Here is a 22,901-nt window from a genome sequence, read left to right on the forward strand (position 1 = left end):
CACTTGGGTTATATAGGTAGAATCATCTTACTCATTTATTCACCAACTATTCACTGAGTGCTTACTATGTGCCCAAACTCTGTTCTCATTGTTCTCTTGGCTTTCCTGCTTTTTTTTTTTTTTTTATTTACATGGTTGCTTGGGCATCAGCCTGTGCATTAGATAACCCAGGCAAGCCTACACAGTCAGGAACCAGCTCTTTTCTGGATACCCAGTTCAGAATTCCTCCTGCCTACCATGCTATGACAGAGATTGTATCAGTCTGAAAGGGAAGGCTCCAGCTACTTTATGAGACACGGAGCCCAAATAATAAAAAGCTTTCAGTATGTCATGATGATAGTGACAATGATGATAAGAAAATAAGACTAACCTGCCCTGATTTGGAGAAGTCACTTTGTGTTTTCCTCAACATACTTCCTGCACAGTGTCAAAAAGCAAGGGGAAGTAAAAGTCAACCAAAATAGTTACCGGGGGCAACAAAAAAACTTTCTAACAATCTATGCTTAATAGGATCAGTAATATTAGAAGTTGAAGAACTTCATCAGAGGGGCCACACCCATTATACTCTCCTATATAATGTTTTCAGAGTAGATATACTTGTAAGGGAAATGAAACTATCATTTTGACTTTCCCAAGTATGTTTTTTCAAATGGAATAAGTTTTAAGAAATGAAGTAAAATAACAGCACTTTCAGTGATTCTTTGATTATGTTTTTTCATGAGATCTTATATTTGTATCTTTGCCTTTAAACACGCAATTATATGTGTTCTATTTAATTTTTTTTTTTTTTTTGGAGAAAAACTGACTATAAAATGAAATCCCACAATTTAAGTCAATAAATAGTTTTTGGAAAATTGTTGGGAAGTTCCATTTTATATCTCTCAGTATGGGTTGTACTCATAAAAAAATGTGCCATGGGAGAATTTGTTTTTGAAGACTTCAAGAATTTCTTGGAAATTAGATTTGGAAATTGCCCGGCTGCCCCAGAAACTTTTCAAGAGATATTTAGGAACCGCAGAGCTTTAAAATAGGAGTACACACACAAACACACACATGCTTACAGAGCTTACTTCCAAAGAAAATTTAGAATTTCCAACCAAAGTATACAAGTATTGTCACTTAATGGATCATTAGGGAAAAAATTTAGATTTCTTAAGTTATTGCCATAACCATTTAAAAAAATTTTTAATGTTTATTTTTAAGGGTGAGAGAGAGACAGAGTGCGAGCAGAGAAGGGGCAGAGAGAGAAGGAGACACAGAACCCAAAGCAGGGTTCCAGGCTCTAAGCTATCAGCACAGAGCCCAGTGCAGGGCTCACACCTACCAACCATGAGATCATGACCTGAGCCCAAGTCGGACGCTTAACCAACTGAGCCACCCAGCACCATTTTTAATGTTTATACTTGTGTGTACATATTTATGTTGCAGATACAAATATATATACATATGTACATCCACACATAGATATCACTGTATAACATTGACCAGGTTGTTTTTAAAAAGGAGGGGGGGAGGTCAAAAATCTCCCTGCCCAGATAACCACTGTTGACATTCTTAAGGTAAATCTAAAACACATACAACATTTGATCATCCCAATTAATTAAAATCATTAAATGGGGGGAAAAAAAAACAAACACCTCTCTCTTTACTCCTCCCACTGGTTTCTGCCAACCCATTTCCCTAAGGGTAATCACTTAATTTTTTTATAATTCCTTCTAGGAAAAAAATAGATTTTAAACTGAGGAGTAACGTGCAAGTCACATTAGCGCAGTACCAGCTCACATGTCGGGAGAGGACTCCCCTCTGGACCTTCAAGAACAAAGAACTAAAACAAATGCCCTAGTGCAACAAATTGGTAGAACAAAGAAAAGAGAGGCCGAATTAATTAGAATAGGACACAGTAACGATGGGACAAAGAACGCCTACTCACAGGAGCGAGAGGAGAGACTGAGAAGCCAAAAGCTATCCTCGTGAATGACCCTATGTTGGCCACTGTGCTTGTTGTTGAGAAATGATAGTCGTGAAGCAGGACAAGCAGTTCCATTATGTTCTGGATAATCACTCTAAGAAGGCAGAGAAACACAATACGTAAAACAAATCTGGGGAAGCATCAATTAGCTAGAAAATGCATTTTTGTGGAAAACTTATTCCCAAAAGACATTGAATAAATGACTTTTTGGACTGAGAACAAGGACAGAATTTGCCATTTACTTTCAAAAAACCTCATTCCATTTGTCTTTAATCTTAGGTCACATGTGCGACAGTGCCCCCCGCACAGCCTTATTGGCAGGGGATGGGCCGGCAGACTGGTACAACTCTCCCAGCATGGGCTCTCGAGTTGGGTCCAGGTTTGAATTCTGCCTCCACCACTGCCTTGCTGGATGATCTAGGGAGGTCACTTAACCTGTTATCTGAGAAGAAAGGAAAAGAACAGCTGCTTCTGGGCTGGTTGTGGGAAGTTACCACTGTACCTGTGCTCCGTAAGGACTCACGGGTGCTGCCTGCTCAGGTGGCAGTGATGAGGGGAGCACTGTTATGTGTTTTGTTTTGTTTTGTTTTGTTTTCCAAATACCTCTGGTTTTCAGAATCAAGTTCTGAAAGAGCCAACTCAACTCCTCTATCTTTTCTTTTTTTAATAATTATTTCTGGGGTGTCTGGGTGGCTCATTTGGTCAAACATCTGACTTCGGCTCAGGTCCTAATCACAGTTTGTGAGTTTGAGGTCCGCCATCAGGCTCTGTGCTGACAGCTCAGAGCCTAGAACCTGCTTTGGATTCTGTGTCTCCCTCTCTCTCTGCCCCGCACCCCCCTCAAAACTAAATAGACATTTAAAAAAAATTTTTTTTAATAATTACTTCTGACATTCTATAACCACATGTTTGCATGTAGGCACTGGATCTAACAGTGCTTAGACTCTGTGGTCAGACTAGAGCAGGTCTGTTTCCAGGGGTTTCTTTTACAACCTTCCATTCACTCTCCTGTGACACCAAGATGTATGTTTTTAATGCATAAACATCAGCCCTCTTGCTGTCTGTCACTCAAGTCTGTGAGGTGACAAAATATTACCAGAGAGGGGACACATGCCTCTCGTTTTCTCCTGGGTCATTGAAGAAAGTCAAGGGCACAGCACTTTTTCCGTTTTTGCTCTTCTGAGCTGTGCCACCCCACCAGTGACCTCCCCCACCCCAGATTTCCTAGCCTTCTGAACATGTTACCTTTGGAGGTCCTGTGTCTAGCTCCTCCAGCTGGTCTCAGGTTCTTGCCTGTCCATTTAGGAATATACCCCAGCCCCTGTTCCTATTTTCCATTGACTTGAATGAGAGAAAAATCACAAAAATATTATTCATGGGACATAGTAGGAGCTTAATAAATACTTTCTCCCCTTTCCCCTTTCTTCCTTCCCAGCCATTCTGTAGTCAGGGCTCCTCGTGATGCCTTTGAAGCTCATTCAGTCAGCCTGGGCTCTTGACAAATAACCTCCACTGATAGGTAGCACATGGGACACAAAACTTTTATTGAATGTTTCAGAGAGGAAAAGAGAATGAAGGACAGATTTAATATGCCTGGACACAGCCACAGCTAGTCCAGATAACACCTTAGTGCCCTTTAGAAAAAGCTACCCCTTCTGTACAGATGCAGCTCACACCAGGGCACCCATCTTAGCAAGCAGAACAGTAGAGTGGGGCCTGGATTCCCGCTGTCCCACTAGGCAGTCTCAGGTGTGGCGGATGTGGCAGTCCTCGGCTCAGCTAGTTCGCCAAAGTCTGTGGGAGGTGCCGCTAAAGTGAGAATAGTCCTAAGGGGAGAGGACTAGCAAATCTGCAGCCCACAGTAACTGCATATGAAACTACCTGCTTTAGATTTGGAAGTCACCACTATGCTAGTAATGCTTTATGTCTGCTGAATACTTAGCATATCGCCTGGTATCCTAAGCCACCCTGAGCCTTTTATACCCATTACCCACTTGGGCTACAAAGCATGTGTGAAGTAGATGTCTCACTTATAGATGAGAACCATGGCTAATGGAGGGGCAGTGAATTGTTGACTCAGCTAGATACCCGCTGGGCTTAGACTCCAGCTTAGGTGTGTCAGACCCAGCAGGTACTGCCTTGTAAACATCTCTCAAATCTACCACCACAGCCTTAGGTTCTGCCCTCGTAATCTCATGTGTGGGCAGGCGCAGGAGATGCCTTGCTCAACCAAGCTCCTCTGATCCTCATGCTGCTTTCTTCCTTAAAATCTGCAGTAACTCTCATCATCTACTGACAAGGTAAGGGCCAGACCCTTCAGCATGAGAACAAAATGCTCTTTCTGATCTACCTGGCCCTGTTTAGATCCTCACCTTCCCTCGCTCCTCCCTCCCCACTATGGCTGGATGACCAAGAGGGAAAATAAGCTCACATGTAGGGTACCAGCAGCTTTTAGGAAGAACTTCCTTGATTCTCTCCTTTTCCCAGAAAACCATTGAAATCGTCATCAAGTGCAAAGGAAGCACTCTGTTGGACTAGTCTTATTTTCCACTGGTATTGGTGTCATTTTCAGTTACTTATAGATGGCAGGAAGCTCCAGAGGATTCAGGCAAGCTCTGATTGAGCTAGACGTCCCCAATAGCATTTACCAGTTGCCTTCACAAATACCGTGTTCTCTGCTAAAAACGACCCGCCCCAAGCCACTGAGGCCACTGCCGCCGCCACCGCCGCCACCCTCTCTTCAGGTGTGAAGACGGAGCACACACTTCTGATTGCCTGAGACAGGCTCAGTTGCTCTGTCTTTTGTGCTTCCAGAGTACTGTTGTTTACACTTCTGTGTTTGCTTTTCTCACCTAGGATTGTAGGTTAGTTAGTGTACACAGAGGTGTGTATTTCCCTGGTACTGCTATTGGAGCTCTCTGAGAGCTCCTCTTGTGGTCATCCCTCATCCTTAGTGCTGGAGAGAGTTTCTGCAGACATTCCATCCGATCCATCCGCACGGGGCTTGTTCCCTGGTGTTTGGTTATGAATGAAGAATATGTGCATGCCTGAGGTGGCCTAAGAATTTGGTCTTTATTTGGCATATTTAAAAATGCCTACAATCTAAAACAATTCTAAGTAACTGTCGTGAGTCAGAATTTCTGAGAAATAAACTATGAGACAAAGATTTATGGGTAGGAAGCTTTAGGCGGGGCCGGAGGGAGGGGGTTGCTGTCAAGATCAGTATCTGGGGAGCGAAAGGAGCAGCAGTGAGCTGAGGAGGAGTGGAAATGCTTTGCAGTCGTGGCTGGAACCTCTGGGACCCTCTGGGACTGAGCTGTCCCTTCAGAATAGTCTGCCTTGAGGCAAGAGGGCCAGCCTTTATCCTCTATCACCCCACCCAGTCCCTAGATTGGAGCTAATCCCAGGGGAGGGTACATGACCTTAGAGCAGCTGTCTTCAGCTGAGGGCCACTTCCAGAGAAGAACTAGTAAGAACCCTCATCAGTCAACACTCCCCATGGCTGGGGAATAGTGCCTTGGTCCCGCAGGGGGCTTGGGCGGGGCACCACAGCAGTATACTTAAGAATGTGCCTCCAAGAATAGGCTTTAAGTTTCAGTGCAGCAGAAGAAATTGTTAACGTTGTTCCTATCAGTTAAAAACTTGAAAAGGTTTATAGAGGGCTTCAGAACCGCTGTGCAGCTTACGGGCTAGAAGCCCATTGAGAATCCTGGCAACTTGCCTCGGGAGCTGTCCAGGTGAGGCCTGGGTGATGGAGTGGCTCATCCATTTGCCCGGTGTGCCAGCCCAGTGTTGTCATGTTCTGTGTGTGCAGGGCATGAGGAAGACAGAGAAGTGTAATAGTCCTTTCTTCTATCTCAAGGCAAGACTACTTCTGGTGCCTAGGCTTTTCCTTCAGATCTCCAGATGAAGTGCTCCATCCTTTGGGAACATGTTCTAGTGACTCCATTTTCTTAAGGTCTAAATGTTTACGTTCCCAAAGGGGATGAAAATGTTAGTAAGCTAATTTCTGTAATTAAGGGGAAATAGTGCAGGGATTTTCTGTGAGATATAGGCCAGTTAGTACTTTATCCATACTATCACTAACTTGGAGTTTGATAATTCAGAGATACATTCTAAGAGGAGTTGACCTTAGGGTTATCTCTGAGAAGGTCATTTGCCAAGCAGAGTGATAGCTGCTGGGGATCACAGGTGTCCCCACTGTAGTGTAAGGAAAGGTCTAGAAAGAGGCCCTGTGAGCCAGCACCTTATCCCATTTTTCAGATGCTTCTACCGTAGGCGGGGGCTGGCCACGTATCTGTTCGGCAATTAGTGAAGAGGCTCTTTTGAAAAACTGCTGAAGGATTTATATTTTTTAATATTAATATAATATGTAATATAATCATTTCTGGTGTCTGTCACTAAGGGTGATTCCTTTAATGAGGGAAAATCTAATTATCTAACCTGTCATTTCTCAAAATGAGATCTTTTTGCTGTTTGTTTTTTTTTTTGAAGTGTGCAACACTTAGACAATTATAGCATAAATTACATGTGGAAAAGTATGGAGGCACTTCATTGTTTTTTACAAATTGGCAGCTTTTTTGCTACATAAAATGAGTGCATTTTAACAACTCCTCGGTGTCCTTATGTTGACAGTGCGAACAAAGATGTACAATAATTGATCCTTTGTTAAAGGCAGTGAATAGAGTAGCTTTAATGAAAAAGTCTAGTGATTCATTATCGCCTCTTAATTTTTCTTACAGGACAGAGTTCTAAAACCATCAGCTCATCCCCGAGCACTGAAAGTTTGCCTGGAGGAAGGGAATTCACTGGCTCCCCACCTTCATCTGCTACTAAAAAGGATTCCTTTTTTAGCAACATCTCCCGTTCCCGCTCACACAGCAAAACTATGGGCAGAAAAGAATCTGTAAGTATTTAAGGACAGTTTTTCTTTTATCCTTCATTTTCCTGTAGAGTGCTGTGTTTATTAAAACTTGTTTAGGGCTGGGGCGCCTGGGTGGCGCAGTCGGTTAAGCGTCCGACTTCAGCCAGGTCACGATCTCACGGTCTGTGAGTTCGAGCCCCGCGTCAGGCTCTGGGCTGATGGCTCGGAGCCTGGAGCCTGTTTCCAATTCTGTGTGTCTCCCTCTCTCTCTGCCCCTTCCCCGTTCATGCTCTGTCTCTCTCTGTCCCAAAAATAAATAAAAAAATAAAAAAATAAAAAAAAACGTTGAAAACTTGTTTAGGGCTGAGTTCTAAAAAGCTCTTCACGTGACTACAAACTAAAATTAATACTTTTATCAAATTATTTTAATTTTATGATTATCACTTAGTAATATTTTAAGGCCATGGCCTGCATTCCACTAGGAGAGAAAAAGTAGCATCAGTTTAAAATAAGTGGAATCCCAAATCTGCCCTTTCTTCCTCTGCAAATGCTTTTTTGTCAAAGCCTAGGTTTTTTTTTTCTAGAACGTATCAAATAGCATTATACCAAAAAATAGATGAAGACACTTATAAAACAAACCAAGATGGATTTTTTTCAGTTTTATTTCTTGAGAAGTAAAATTAATTATTTTACCTCTTGTTTTGAAAAGTTATACAAATTACATTTAAATGATGGCATATTGATAGCTGCTCTCGAAGGTGCTTTGTATACGTTGTTCAGGACATATCTAAAGCATATCGACCACTTTAAAAATCTGGTTGTGTCTGAAAAGATTTTTTTTTAAATTTTTTTTTTTACATTCAATTTTGAGAGACAGAGACAGAGCACAAGCGGGGGAGGGGCAGAGAGAGAGAGAGAGAGAGAGAGAGACAGACAGACAGAGACAGAATCCAAAGCAGGCTCTAGGCTCCAAGCCGTCAGCACAGAGCCTGACACGGGGCTCAAACCCACAAACCGCGATATCATCACCTGAGCCGAAGTGGGACGCTTCATCGACTGAGCTACCCAGGCTCCCTTCGTTGTGTCTGAAAAATTTTTTCAGCCAACTTCACAAAAAAATTAAACATTTAGCCACATCTTAGAAGTAGTTCGACACTTAATATTCTACTATGAAGACTCCATCTGCCTACTGGAGCAGGAGGCATGTGTAAGATCTTACAGACAAGGATCTAGCTGTTGCTGAGAGAGCTTTAAATTAGAAGAAAAATAAAACAACAAAACTTTAAAACCCTTGAGGGATAATTATGATACATAGACTAGATAACAGTATGATGTCTGTCTGGAGGCTGTGTATGACTTTAGGCAAGACACTCAAATCCCTGGTACTTCAGCCACCTCATCTGCAGATCAAACAACACACCTTGCTCCCCACAGAGAGGAGTTCACTACTCGGTCTCTTGGGGTCCCTTCACCGTGTAAGAACTGCGATTCTCCAACTTGTAGAAGAGCAGAGTGGAACTCTCACTGAAAGATGGCAGCTGTAAGACAAGCGGTTGGCTCTGCTCTCTCCTGGCCTCACTTCAAGGACAGTTAGGGCCGGTAAAAGTAAACCCTCAAGGAAGAAGAAATCAAGAGAAAAGATAACAGCAACAAACACTTGGTACTTGTGAAGCAGATGTTAAGTGCTGACTAACTTAGCAGCCTAAGAAAGCTGACCACTAAGTCAGCAGTAGGTAAAAGCCAAGAAGCAACTCGATTTACATTGTAAAGTCCTCTGGAAGCTTAGGAACTAGAAATGGAGTGAAGTTGGGACTTGCTCTTCCAGAAACAGAGGGATGGATGAAATAGGTGATAGGGGTTAAAGAGTACACTTGTGACGAGCACCGGGTGATGTATGGAATTGTTGAATCACTGTATTGTATACCTGAAACCAACGTAACACTGTATGTTAACTATACTAGAATTAAAAGGAAAAAAAAGCCGCCGTTGCCGCCGCCGTCTTCTTCTTCTTCTTCTTGTTTCTTCTTCTTGTTCCCCTCCCCCTCCCTCTCCTCCTCCTCCCCCTCCCCTCCCCCCCCCCCCCAGCAGGCAGAGAGAGAGAGAGAGAGAGAGAGAGAGAGAGAGAGAGAGAATGAATCTTAAAAAGGCTCCACACTCAGCACGGAGCCTATCACAGGGCTCAACCTCCCAGGGCTTGGCCTTAGACTCTGAGCTCATGACCTGAGCCACAACAGGAGTCAGATCCTTAACTGACTGAGCCACCCAGGTGCCCCCAAATTATAAATTTTTAAAAACACACAAATTACTGACTTTAGGTTCTCCAGGTAAACAACCAGTTCACTTTACAGTGAACCCAACCTCCACAGCCCTGCCCAAACACAGAGCTTTCTTTTAGCTTTTAGTTCACACTGTACATGAGCATGACAGTCAGCGATCACTAGATACTTGAGAGCATGTGACAGTTAAAGACAGGCAAAAACAAATAGAAGAAAGCAACTGGGAGAAAAGTGTTTATTCAGGAGAAGAATGCTTCAGGAAAAAAAAAGGAAGCAAAATATTCAGAGGATAACAACAAAAGCTATTAGAAATCGAAATATGATATCTGAAATGTAAGGCTCAGTAGAAGAGTTGGAACTGATAAAATTGAGGAAATCTCCCAAGAAAATGGAGTACAAGACAGAAATGGAAAGAGATAAAAGAAGAAATATTAGAGAACCAACCTCAGAAGTTCAAAATCTGAAAAATAGAAGTTCCAGACAACAGAGAAAATGAAGGAGATAATAAAAAAAATACAGTTAATTAAATGTTCCACTAATGAAAGACCAGAGTTTTCAGATCAGAAAAATCCATAGACTCATATGAGGACTTTAAGAGACAAAACAGATGAACATAAGGGAAGGGAAACAAAAATAATATAAAAACAGGGAGGAGTACAAAACAGAAGAGACTCATAAATGGAGAACAAACTGAGGGTTACCGGAGGGGTTGTGGGAGGGGGGATGGGCTAAAGGGGTAAGGGGCACGAAGGAATCTACTCCTGAAATCATTGTTGCACTATATGCTAATTTGGATGTAAATTTTAAAAAATAAAAAATAAAACAAGTTAATAAAAAAAAATCCATAGAAAGTCCCACACAAGTAAAAAGAAACCCACAGCCAGACACATCACTGAAGAAGTTCAGAACTCTGAGAACAAAGAACTCTGAGAACAAAGAGATATCCTCCAAACTTGGAGAGTTGAGGGAAAAGAAAGATTTCCAACAAAGGATCAGGAATTAGAATAACTACAAATTGCTCACAGCAACACCAGCAAGGCAGTGGAGGAATACCTTTAAAGTTCTGAGAGAAAATTACTTCCAGCCTCGATCCAATACCTAGCCAAACTAATTAAACGTGAGATTAGAATTAAGCTACTTTCACATGTTCAAGATTCAAAAAATTTATCCTCATGCACCCATTCTCGGAATCCACTGGGGGATGTGCTTACAGAAATGAGGACATACACTGAGAACAAGGAAACAGAGCGTCCAGAGCAAGACAAAAAGATTCCTCAGAATGATAATATTAGAAGATCCCAAGATTACGTATAGCACCGCTAGTTAGCAGGTCGAGAGAACAGCAGCTAACCCAGGTTGGGGCAAGTCAGAAGGTTCAGAAAGTTTTCTCCAAAAAGATGATATATTTGGGAAACAACTAATGTATTTGAACAAATTAAAAGATTTAAACTAGGAGTGAATTGGGGTTTGACTTAATAACTTTATAAAAACAAAGCCATTAAAACACAGGACAGTGGTGCCTGGTGGCTCAGTCAGTTGACTGACTTGGGCTCAGGTCATGATTTCATGGTTCATGAGTTCGAGCCCCATATCAGGCTCACGGCTGGTCAGTTCAGAGCCTGCTTCGGATCATCCGTCCCCCTTTCTCTCTGCCCCTGTCCCGCTCCCGCTATCGCTCGCTCTCTCTCTCAAACATTCATAAATATTAAAAACACACACATGGGACAAATTGTAACTCCAAAGGAAAACAGAGTGTCAGAAAAAGGAAGAAAGGTTACGATAAACCTTGTAACTGAGCCATGACTAAAATTTACATAGACATGATAATGAAAGCCTAGTGACTACAGAGCTAATCAAAAATCATGATAAAATTGGTTAGTAGACCTAAACAAATCATTTTCTTCCTTAGTGGAAAATACTGTCCAGAAAAATCAAGAGACGGCAATATAAACTAGAGATACCGAGATAAAAAAAAAAAAATGGGTAAAAGAATTGAAAGTGGTTCCTTCTGGAGCAGGAAGTGGAGGGTGGGGCTGTGTGAACTGTTTTTCGTAACAGGCCTTCTCGAACCATTTGACTTTTCAAGGTGTTACATATATAACTTAGATTAAAAATAATAACTAAGAATCACAACAAAAACAGAACGTATTGGCATAATAAATTAGAAGAGATATCCGCCTGTACAGAGAACATGTCTATGAAGAAGCGGAATAAGGAATAACAAATGAAAAAGGCATATGGAGACACGTTCCATTTGCACTCTGTCACAGTTTGGTGGCATATGGATTAGTCGACAACACCAATTAATTACTTTTCTTTATGGTGATAACTGTAACTTAAAACTGAGACGTCAGACAAAAATAGAACTAGAGTAAGTCTCACTCTTTACATAGACCTGTTATGAACCAAAAGCAGAATGTAAAATTATTATTCAAAATTCAATATATTTTCTAACTTGTGGGAAGTAGGCAGGAATTTTCAAGAGAAAGCCCCTGATTTTTCAAGTAATAGATTATCTTATTATTTTATGAAATAATGTAGTCCGTGCTCTTTGCCAGGTCACACTATCTGCCCCCCCCCCCCTTCTAAGGTGCTTGATAGGATCGCACCTCCTTGTCAGAGCCACGTGACTGGTTCTATCCTGGGAGTTGTTAATGAAAATGACCTGTGCGTATTGCCACTACTGGATCTTCCTCAGCCCCCTCCTTTGCCCAGCCAAGCCTTGGTAGACGTGAAGTATGAGTGAGAAATAACTTTTGTTGGTTTATGCTGAAACTGTTGCTTATCATAGCCTAACTGTACACAGGTGGAAAATGCTCAGGCCCATAGCTAGGACTCGTCCTCCCATGGGAGCCACGTACTGCCTTTGCCACTGGTGGCACCAGAGCTTATGACTGGACACCTGTCATCCCTTGAGCCTATATTGCTTTCATTTTCAGCCCAGCTTGGGATAATATAGGGACATTCTGTGTCTTCAGAAAAGTTCAAGATTGCTTTTCGTTAACATCGTCAGCATCAGTTTCTCACATAAGCAAGTAGCCAGAAATGGAAGCAAAGATATGTCTTGCTTTGGCTCCCCAGTGCCTTAAACTATATGTACCTTGCAGATTTCAAGACTCCGTTGATCTTTTAAAGTGGCCCAGGATCAAGAAATTGTTGATGTCACTTAACAAAAGGTTAAAATGGCAGTTGAAAACAGACATTAAAACAAAATAATCTAGTAGGAGCTATCAACCTAAGTGTGGCGAAAGCTGCTTATAATGGTTCTAACGTAATTGAGAGATGATCTTCAAAATCAGTATGTGTGATTTATTTTGGATAAGCATCATATATTAGGTCATAGAACTTATGTCTTCTCAGTATTGTCTTTTTATATATCATATAAAGCCTTTCTGTAATCCACAGGCTGGCTCTCTTCTTTAGATGAAGATGTATCACACTTATTACTGTTAATGCCCCTGATTTGGCCATATCGTAGAATACACAACTCAGCTAAATCTTTAAAGAGGTAACAAATTAAGCTTTATGTCGTATATTTTTGAAAGATATCATTATACTTCCTCTCTGAAATGTGAGCAAACTAGTAGGAAGTTTTAAACATTTACCTTTGCTTCATTATCAGTAGTAGTGTTGTTTTGAGAATTAGTATTTATTCATGAACCATCTTCCCTCTGCTTTGTTTCCCAAAAGAGCCTTTAGGGCCCACCTAATTCAAACCATGGTTTCCAGCAAGCTCTCATTTTTTAGTCTTGAAAACAGAACTGAAAATTTTGATACTTTTAATTTTCCATGATAATGTAAATGACATCCAATACTTAGTTTTCTAGAAATCTATTTTAGTTGGGTCATTCATCTGACTGTTAAGTAATTTTTTTTACTTGTTTTAGCACTGTTAGTCATGTTCCACAATTGTTGCCAAATCATTTTCCAAGAATATCTTTGCTAACATTCAAGAATAGGGAAAATACTGAACATAAGAAAAACTCTAAAATGGATCTGTAACTTCTAATGCTTAAGCACATCAGCCAAGTAAAACATTTTTTTTAAAGTTCCTGATGAACTGCAAGACATTCTGCTATGCTTTTTGATAATTACATACATACCAGTCTCCAAAGATCTAAAGTTATCATCCATGGTTCCGAATCCTCTCTAAACTACAGGAAATCAAAATTGTCTGAGCTAGAAATCCCTGCATAAAACAGGATGTGTAACAAAGTATGCACCACCTGCGAGCTCCCGGCACTGCTGAGGGTGCTCATCCCGTGTCTTTGTGACCCCTGCATGGACTCCTCATTGCCCTTTGGTAGTGTGAACATATGCCATGGTCATACTAATATAATTATTTTTGTAATATTCATTGATCTATTCTTTAAGATAAACGAATAACACGAAGTGTCAGACGAACGAAAACTAATTTGAAAGTAGACTCATGTTTACGTCTGGAAGTATACACAACCTGAACGTTACCTAATCTACTTCAGGTTATGTTCTAGGAATGGAAAGCTAAGACGTATCTGTATAAGAAATGTCAGAGAGTAGTAGTCTTAGCGAGGGTGCTTAGGGTAAAATTAGGGCAGAGGGGAACACATCAAAAGTTAAGTAATAATTAAACTAAATAAGAATTTAACTTATCAATATGAGAGACGTTATATGGTTTAATATCAAATAAGCAGTAAAGATCATAAATAATATGGATTCAGAAGATAGGCCGTCATGGGGTTTTTTGTTGTTGTTGTTGTTGTTGTTGTTTTGATCCAGACAGGCTTCACATGAGAGATCAGACTTGAACCACAAACATATTTCTTCTTCTATTAAATGCAACCATCGTTTTCTCTTATGAAAATCCAACAACTTCCTAGGACCAGATAGTGGTGGTGGAGATTGAGTAGGCAGTCAACAATGTCTGCTGTGGGTGTTTTCTTCTCCCCCACAGCCTCTGGCAGAATGGAAAATGGTTGGGATTATATCAATTTGCTTGTAAAAATGAAAGAAATCATTACCTCAAATGAGGAAATTTGTTGCTTATTATTTCAAATAACAAGAGTCCCGAGATAGGCAGGTCTAGAATTGGATAATTCAGCTGTTCATTGACATCACCAACTTTCATTTTACCATCCTCAGTGAGGCTTTGTCCTCACGTCACGCCCATCATGTTCTCAAGAGGGCTGTCATAAGCCTAGTATATATCCTGCCATGCCCCCTGCCCCTAGCACCCACGACATCTTCTAGAAAAGTCTACTTGGAAGCTCCCCAGCAGGCTTTCCTCCCAACTCAATGGTTGGCCAGACTGAAATCCCATGCCTACTCCTAAACCAGTCTCTGGTACGGGGAAGCTTCAGAGAAGTCCATGACGATGTGGAAAGGTGGTAGAAGGATAAAACAGTTACATGGACAAATAATCCCTAAAGTATAAATTGCCAAAGTGTTTTCTCTGATCCTTCCCTGAAGCATTTGCCCTTGATGAGAGCCAGTTCTGTTGTGTCAGTGATGTTTCACTGGTGGGTTTTTAGGCAGCTTGAGTTAGATTGGTAGTGAGAAGAGAGAAACTGAGCAATAGCATTCCCAGGAGGCCAGAATTTTCCTAGTTATCAGATTTTCTCTTCAGCCAGTGATGTATACTTCCTAAGAACATGTATTATGTGGAAAGTATTGATTGTAACAGATTTCTTTGTTGGCTTTCTGGGTGGAATTGAAAGCTGGCATCTAGAGTATGTCTAATTATAGAATTGTTTCAATTAATCAATATACATTTGTAATCTCTCATTGTTTAATCAATAATACTGATAACTGGATTAAAATACAGTCCCATTTAAAATACATTCCCATTTAATAATAGTCTATTGAAATGAATACATGCAAAATGAATTTAGGCATCAGCAGTTTTTCTAGCTTCTGAGGAATTATAATCTAAGGCCAAAATGAGCTCAGATATTTGAAGCACGGCATTTAGTTACTCATTAGGTGTTATATGAACCTTGTTCACAATCTTTCTGCAGTGCACCAGCTCAAGGTCAGGGAAAGCGGACCATATATCTTTGCGGCAGTGTTCCTTCCTCCTGCGTCCATCTTTTTGCCTTACCCCAAACACCTAATTCCATTTCCAAGAAATGTGAGCCTCAAAGAGAGCATCATAAAGAGCTCTCTGTGGTCAACAGCTTATAGGGTGAGCATTTTAATTTAGCTTAGTAAACAGGTTTTATAACCAGCTTTTAGTATCTTTATGCTTCGGTACATTTATTTTTAACCAAAATGTCGGAGGAGCCTATGAAAGCCGAACCACAGGAAGCAGAGTGCTGAACCTTGACTGTAATGCCTGTTTTAGGACAGTGAGATGGTGCCCTTTGGGAACGAATGAAACACTTACTCCCCTCACCCTGGGCCTTCTTCTCCATCATTTAACTTCATCTCCATCATCTCCATAAAATGCAGAGGCGCCGGGCTGTGCTGGTGCTGAACACTGCCCAGGAGGCATAGACAATACGTGGGGAAGAGCTCAAGTGAAGCGGTTAGAAATAGTGAGAATCCCTGGCCAGAATCCTGTCAGTTTGAATCGTGCTAAATTAAATGTGTCATTAATAGCATTTGCTTCCTTCCAGTGACCTTTCTTGACACTTGCCATTTATTTGATCTTTCAATGCCACATTGCCGTGGGGACAGTAATTTTTGTCCTAAAGCACACGTGCATGGCAGGGAAGATGAGGGCTTTGAATTATCCGTGCAGATGGTCACCTGAGGCCAGAGGCCAAACTGTGGGGACGGTGAGGTTGGACTCCTCTTTCCCCCTCAGTGGCTGAAACCCTCTCACCTACATGGCATCTTCCTGCTTTTAAATCTCCTGCCCCTAGCATCTCATCATTTATTCTTTTTAACCCCTGTGTTAACTTTTCCAGAAAGCTTTATGTTTAACTGAATGAGCTTTAATTCCAGGAAGAATGACTTTGCTCCTGTCATAGGAATTCTAGGCCTACTGAACAAAGGGGGAGAGCTGGGTCAGGCAGGCAGCTTTCCCCTTGCCTTGAAACCTTAAGGCTCAAGAACACCTTTTAGATTTTCCCTCATGCTAGCACTGCTGGGTCGGTCAGCAGCTTCAGCACCTTTACTTCAGCTTTCTTTCCCTGAACCCTGATTTTTTTCCCCTCCCAGTTTTCTGCGCCCAGATACCCAGGTGTCAGGAGTTCATACATGTGGAAGTATTCTTACCAGGTGGTAAGCTCCAGGAACCTCACGCCTGAAGCCTGGAGAAAAGGGTGGGTTACAGAGCATTCAGTAGTGCAGTTTGTGCATTGCTCGCAAGAGCCCCACTGCAGGGGCAAGTGGGCGCAAAAACCCAGCCTGTGCTCTGTTCACCAAGAAGCGTGCCCAAGTCTGGGGGCTGTGTTTGCCTGGAAAGGCAGTGTGTTTCTCTCTACAAAAGTGATGTCCATTCCCCAAGGCCTGCGCCCAAAGGAAATGAGTTTTCCTAATTAAAGTAAAAGCGTGTGTTAGGTTAGTAAAGGCCCCAAGAGGAAACTGTAAGTGTTGGAAAAATTCAGGACCTTTCTGTTTCATGGCAATAATGATAAAATTGAAAAACATGGATGGTACCGGAAAAACTTGTTGGCATCAATATGAAGAACTAATAAGATGAGAAAAGAAAAACAAAAATAAAACTCTCTTGGGGCACCTCGGTGGCTCAGTCGATTAAGCGTCCAACTTCAGCTTAGGTCATGATCTTGCAGTGATATGAGTTTGAGCCCCGCATCGGGCTCTGTGCTGACAGCTCAGAGCCCGGAGGCTGCTTCAGATTCTGTGTCTCCTTCTCTGTCTGCCCCTCCCTCACTCACACTCTGTCTCTGTTTCTCTCTCTCAAAAATAAATATTAAAAAAAAAGTTTTTTAATTCTCTTGACTGTAAAAATACTGAGTATAATCATTTACACAGAGAGTTCCCCATCCATGCTTTATTAAGCCTCTTAATAAGCATGTCTGTCATTACAAATGATGTGATTAACTTTGTTGTAAGTTGTATTTGGTTCGACTAGTAAACTTGACTCACATAATCTTAACCTTGGTCTGGGGTGTTTCGCTGCTTGTGAAGTACATTTGGTCACAACCAACTTTTTAAAATAGGTGAAAAAAACAATAACCAACAGCCTTCTCAGCACTGACATGATATTGTGGCCAAAGTATGCAAAATGTCTTGAAAAGATAATCAAATTCCCAAACGTCCTTTTTATTTAAGATGATAGCAGAGCCCGCCCTCCCTTCCCTCAGAATCGTCACCAACTTAGCACAGTTCTGTCTATAGCCTTATTTCCTGTCAGAACATATTCTCCAAAGTTACTTAAGTCAGTACATAGAAACTTTAACAGCAGCAACTGAAAGTACGATGATTTAAATAAGCCATGCACAAATTAGCTTTACCCTAAAAAGTTACGGGCTACCTTTGAAAACAAGAGAGAAGAAAATAAAAGTGTTTCAACTGGAAAAACAGTGACAAAAGGGGCCACTTCCCCCACCGTTTCTTCATACACCCCTCACTGCACTCTGATTCCTGGCTTTCTTGGTAGTATTTTCCAATTACTGTTTCACCTTTGATGTTCTTAGCGTTCTCCTCTAAAGTTTCCTATCTTTCTCATTTTTGCCTCTTTGGCGAACGCCTAAAGATCGTCTGATCTCATTAAATAAACCCATTCCCACCATACCTTGTCCACAGAAAGGGCCTTTCAAGACCCGCCTGTAGGATCAGTCACTTTCAGGTGATCACTCTGACCTCTTGATCATCAACACCTTTTTATTCTTGGACACCATCCCAAAGTTAGGACAGAATTGTAAACAGAATCATGAAAGTTTGCGACATTTACCTGAAATCTTCCATGTGCCCCCTCAGATATATCAAGGGTTCCATTAACAAGAAAGTGTAACAAATTCGAAATCATAGCATTAACCTGCCCCACAGACGCATATACACCCACCACCACACAGTCCCAAAATTGAAGGAGGTCTCATGTGCAAAATAATGCTCCAAGTAATTTAGCATAAGCGGGGAGAAATGCTGGCAAGTTGCCTAATTTCAGGATGTTCTCAGTCTAGATTCTACTCAGGCTTCTAGATTTGAAGCATATTTGTATTCTCCACATAGCATCTCTTAGTCATTATGACACAAAGATACACACTTCATAAAATATCAAGAACAATATTTTGAAAATGAAATTGAAGAAAACAAGAATGGAACCAGCAAGGGACCACCGTGTGAAAATGCTAACATTTATAGCAATCCTAAATTCATCTCTAGACAACAAACTTTCATATCATCCAGTTGGACTGTGATAAAACTCTTAATACCTATTTACTGCCCAGGATAAATGAGTGTTGGGTTTGTTTGTTTTTTTTCTCAATGTCTGTAGTCAGAGTCACCAACCCTCAATCTCAATTATGACTAAACTCCTTTTTTAGTATCCTTGATGATTATCTTCAGAATTAGGTGTGAAGGATGAGTAGTCACAAAGTCTTTTTTTTTTTTTTTCTTCAAATAAATGAGTGGGCCTAAATTTTTTTGGCTTGGAATTGACATTTAAATTCCTGAGATCATCTAATGAGATTTAAAGACTGTTTAAATGTTGGGCCTTGCCTTTCATTCCAAAGACAGTGTCCCATTATTCAGGATGTTTTAAGCTGAATAGAACAGAAATTCTGACTCAAACTGATTCAAATACAAAGGAAAGTTATTAGCTCAAATAAGTCCAAAGGACTCCTCATTCCTATGTGCATATTAGAATCCCTTACAGAACTTTAAAAAATACCAGGAACAGCGGTAAGCAGTACTGAATGAGAATCTCTTGGGCCATGGTAAATGATGAAAACTTCCCAGGTTATTTGTATGTCAGGGTTCAGAACCAGTGATTGAGAAGCTCATTAGTGTCTTCAAGGAACCAAGTTCTCTCCACCCCCCTGCCCTGCCCTGCCCTGCCCTGCCCTGCTCAGAACAGACCCTTCCCCAGGTTAGAAGTGGGGCGCTTGGCACGAGACCTCCTGGGGCTCTGCACTGAGTCACCTTCCCCTTGAGAGGAGGGCCCTCTTGGGGAGGAGGCCATGAGGAATGAACAGGGAGCACCAACCCTCCTCCCTGCAGAGTCAGAGTTTAGTTAGCCCTACGGAATGCCACCATAATCTGTCAACTAAAGCTTTTACAGTCGTAGAAAAATATAACCATTCTTTTGTCATGTCGTACTTCTCTTCAAATGAACAGTCATGTTCAGAATAGTCATTTCTGTTATAGGCAATTTATATGTTCCCCCAAATTACCATGCTGTGCAAAATCATGATTCAAAACTACCGGCCTCCTGGGGAAATGGGATTGGGGAACAACATTCAAGAACTTTATCAATGATGCATAAAACAAGGTAGGAACCTAGCTAAAGTGGTAGCATGGTTTTACACATGTCAAGTGATTAACTAAATAAGTAAATGCCATAATAAATACAATCCTGAAGCTTGGTTGGGGAAGCGGACCTCAGAAAGCTTGCAGTTTTTGAGTTACCATGAAATTGCAGAAGAAAGACTATCTGGAATCTGATGAATTTGAGACATGGGTGAAGCCCATCACACACACTGTGAACCAAAGTAGCCGGCAGATTTGTGAGGTGTGCACATGTGTGCATTTTGTGTATTCCTGCCTGTCTGGGTTCGGCTACGTGCAGCTTCACCTGCAGCCAGTGTTTGTGTGGATGTGTCTGTGCATAAGCAAACATGAAATTCACATTATGCTCAGTTCCCTACTCATCGGTCTCATTGAAACAGATTCACATTTTCAAAACAAACATTATCACAGAACTGATTTTACTCCGGGTTTGATGTGCAGCTTCTGAATGTCACAGGTTAGGGGAATGAGGATATAGAAAAATGACACTTTATTAATTTTTTGTTCTCAGCTCAGTAACTTAGCAATCCTACGTTAATTAGAAATTTTAGAGTAAGTCCATTTCATCAGAGCGGTCACATCCATCTCAAGAACTTGATAACACCAGCTTACTCCCAGTGAATGTCTTCCTCAGAGTCTGATTCCCCACCAGAATTCTGCAGGGGCTCCTTCTCCCAACGATAAATCCTGTGATTTTTAAGGCCCAGTCTACAGGGCCCTTGACGACCTCCCTCTGTTCACCTTGTCATCAGCCCTCCCTCCAGCTCCTCCTCAGCCCTTCAGGAATGCACAGTTACGTCCATTCCCTCATGTGAACCCCACTGCCTCGTACGTCTGTGTTGTTTCGCTCTGCCGGTCTCTGCCGACCAAAATGATTTACGAGACCACGAAACTCCTAGAGTTCCTTCCAGTCTCAGCCCAAGTGCGTTGTGTCCCATAAAGCCTTCCTTCCACCCTCGGGAAGATTTAAGCACTTTCAGGAGATAGCTATGGCCCGATTTAGGCTGCAGATTCCAGAGCCCCTCCCCAAACCTACAGAAGCGGTATGTTGAGGTGGAGGAGAGGGGCGTCCTAAGTCATCTGCAAATGCTTCCTTTGTTTTGACTGTCAGAGAACTACCAGTGTTCAGTTATAAGACTTTTTCTTGTCTCTATCACAATATCCTCTGTGCCAGATTTTGTGTCTGGCACTCAGTAAGTGTTTTTGAATGATTGAAAACTGTTAAGGGTTTTGTGTGCTATGCAAGAATTCAGATGTATTAGGCTTTACTCTGGCCTTTCTCAGGGCCTGAAAAGTCACCTCATTTCCCGGTGATACTCACCAACCGCATAAAAAACCTAGTAGCAATTTGTTGATGTATAGTGAGAAATGAGATTTTTATAAATTAGTTAGGGGGTAAATTACTGAAAGTGGGATAGGCATAAGAGTAAACCGGGTAACTTAGAGAATTATTTCCTTCTCTCATTTTTCATTTTCAGCATCTCAGCATTGGTAGTGTTTGTGTTAATCAAGCTTAAGCTGTTTCAACGCTTGGTGTCATTTTACCAGTTGTAACAAAGTATTTCTTGAACATGCTTGATCCTTAACTTGGATATGCTGTAGGGTGCCATTTTTTGCTTGTCCCTAATGGGACATTATGGGCGTCAGCCCAGAGAACGGTGGTATGAGGGTGCACGTTTCATCCTTACACGGGTCAATTAGCTTTGCCATAAGAAAAACAACCTTGGCAAAGGCCTTTCTCTCTGGGTCAGCCATTGTGCAGATGCCTACTTTCTTGATGCCAGGAACAGCAAGCGAAAGCACGCAGACAGGTCTGCCCAGCCAGCAATAGTATGCGAAACTCAGCTGGAGGCCCCGGTGCTGGTGGCTGGTTTCATCAGTTGGTCTGCTCACGTGTAAGCAGAGAGGGAAAAACCCTTGTTAAATAGAGTAACATCTGTGCTAATTGGCATGGTAGAGGAGAGAGCTATTCTGGTTTACAAAAGATTGGTCAAGCTGCCCAATTATGAAAATACAACAAGAGATGATGTAGCCTAAAAATCCAAAAGATGGGGACATTTCTCCACAGACACCATAGAATTAGGCTGCCGAACACCACCCCTTCTAGGAGAGACCTTTTTTCCCCCAGTTACAATGTTCGAAAGATAAGCACTTGTCTTAATAACTCTGTTTAACATTTTTATACCTTTTGGATTTTCACATTTAAGCCAGGAAGTTCCTAAGACATACCATGTCTGTAATTATTTATTTAAAGGAGCAGTTATAGGATTTTTGTAAATAATAAGTTTTGTAACCCTGCAAGTAAGATTTTATTCTTCCTGTGGTTATACCTGCATGAGGTTGTCCTGGTTAGACATTTTATCTTAACTTTCAGTATGTTTATTTCAGGACTGTAAAATGTATTCCGTTTATTTTAGGATTTGCAGTAGGTGATCCTGTTTTCTGGCACCATTCTTATCTTTTCTGTTTGTTTATTTTTTGTAAACTTCTAGAAAAGCACAGTTTAGATGAAAATAGCTCACAATGTTGAAATGGCAATAGGCATAAAAACACATTTCTAAAAGGCTAAACATATTTAATAAATATTACTTATTAGGATTATGATGAAAATATCTTCAGAAAATCAGGGATGAATTTAAACACCATGGATTACATATGTGGCCTGCTTTGTCATTCTTTTTATTGCATTCATATTGGAAAAGCATCTTTTTATTCCCTCAAACTTACACACAACCTCTGTTTATCAAAAGTTACAGAAGAGAGCATCCATAATCCAACAAAATTAACTTGTATTTGGTTTTACAATAAGTGCTTATGTTTACAGTAGAATAAATTGATACCTAGTAGCCTAAGAATTAGCTCTAAATAGAATACTGAAGCCACTCTATACAGAACTGACTGAGGAGAACCTAGGTGGCTCAGTGGGTTAGGCATCCGACTCTTAACGTTGGCTGAGGTCATGATCTCAGGGTCATGAGACTGAGCCCCATGTTGGGCTCCATGCTGAGTATGGAGCCTGCCTAAGATTCTCTCTCTCGCTCTCCCCCAATCTCTCACCCCCCCAATCTCTCTCTCTCTCTCTCTCTCTCTCTCTCTCTCTCTCTCTCTCTCTCTCAAATAAAAGATGAACAAAAATAAAAGAACTGACTGAGGGAGATTGGAAAGCTGTCTTGAAAACCTGTCTGCCACCCTGCCTCTCTTCTCACCACATGCCACTCCATGTTGAGAAGAGGTCTTTTGGACTGTTACCAAATATGCATCTAACCATGCTGCCATCTGTTAAAACTGCCTTAGAGCAGAGAAGTGGTAAAGCGTTTCACAGCCTTTCCAATCCCTAGGGGGACTGGAAGCTGTATTCAGAAGTAGGAGGGCATGAGATGGGTCCTCTACATCC

At 41.3% G+C, this 22,901-nt stretch overlaps 1 protein-coding gene across 8 annotated transcripts in view; it reads left to right on the forward strand.

Moving 5' to 3' along the window:
- Positions 1-22,901, forward strand: part of TBC1D5 (TBC1 domain family member 5) — a 537,582-nt gene that overhangs the window by 473,187 nt on the left and 41,494 nt on the right. For all 8 annotated transcript variants that reach the window (XM_058729800.1, XM_058729802.1, XM_058729801.1 and 5 more), the window contains one exon: positions 6,712-6,875. In XM_058729800.1, coding sequence (XP_058585783.1) covers positions 6,712-6,875 — 164 coding nt within the window. The remainder of the gene's footprint in view (positions 1-6,711; positions 6,876-22,901) is intronic.

The sequence above is a fragment of the Neofelis nebulosa genome, chromosome 5, assembly GCF_028018385.1.
Source record: "Neofelis nebulosa isolate mNeoNeb1 chromosome 5, mNeoNeb1.pri, whole genome shotgun sequence".
NCBI classification, from domain to species: Eukaryota; Metazoa; Chordata; class Mammalia; order Carnivora; family Felidae; genus Neofelis; species Neofelis nebulosa.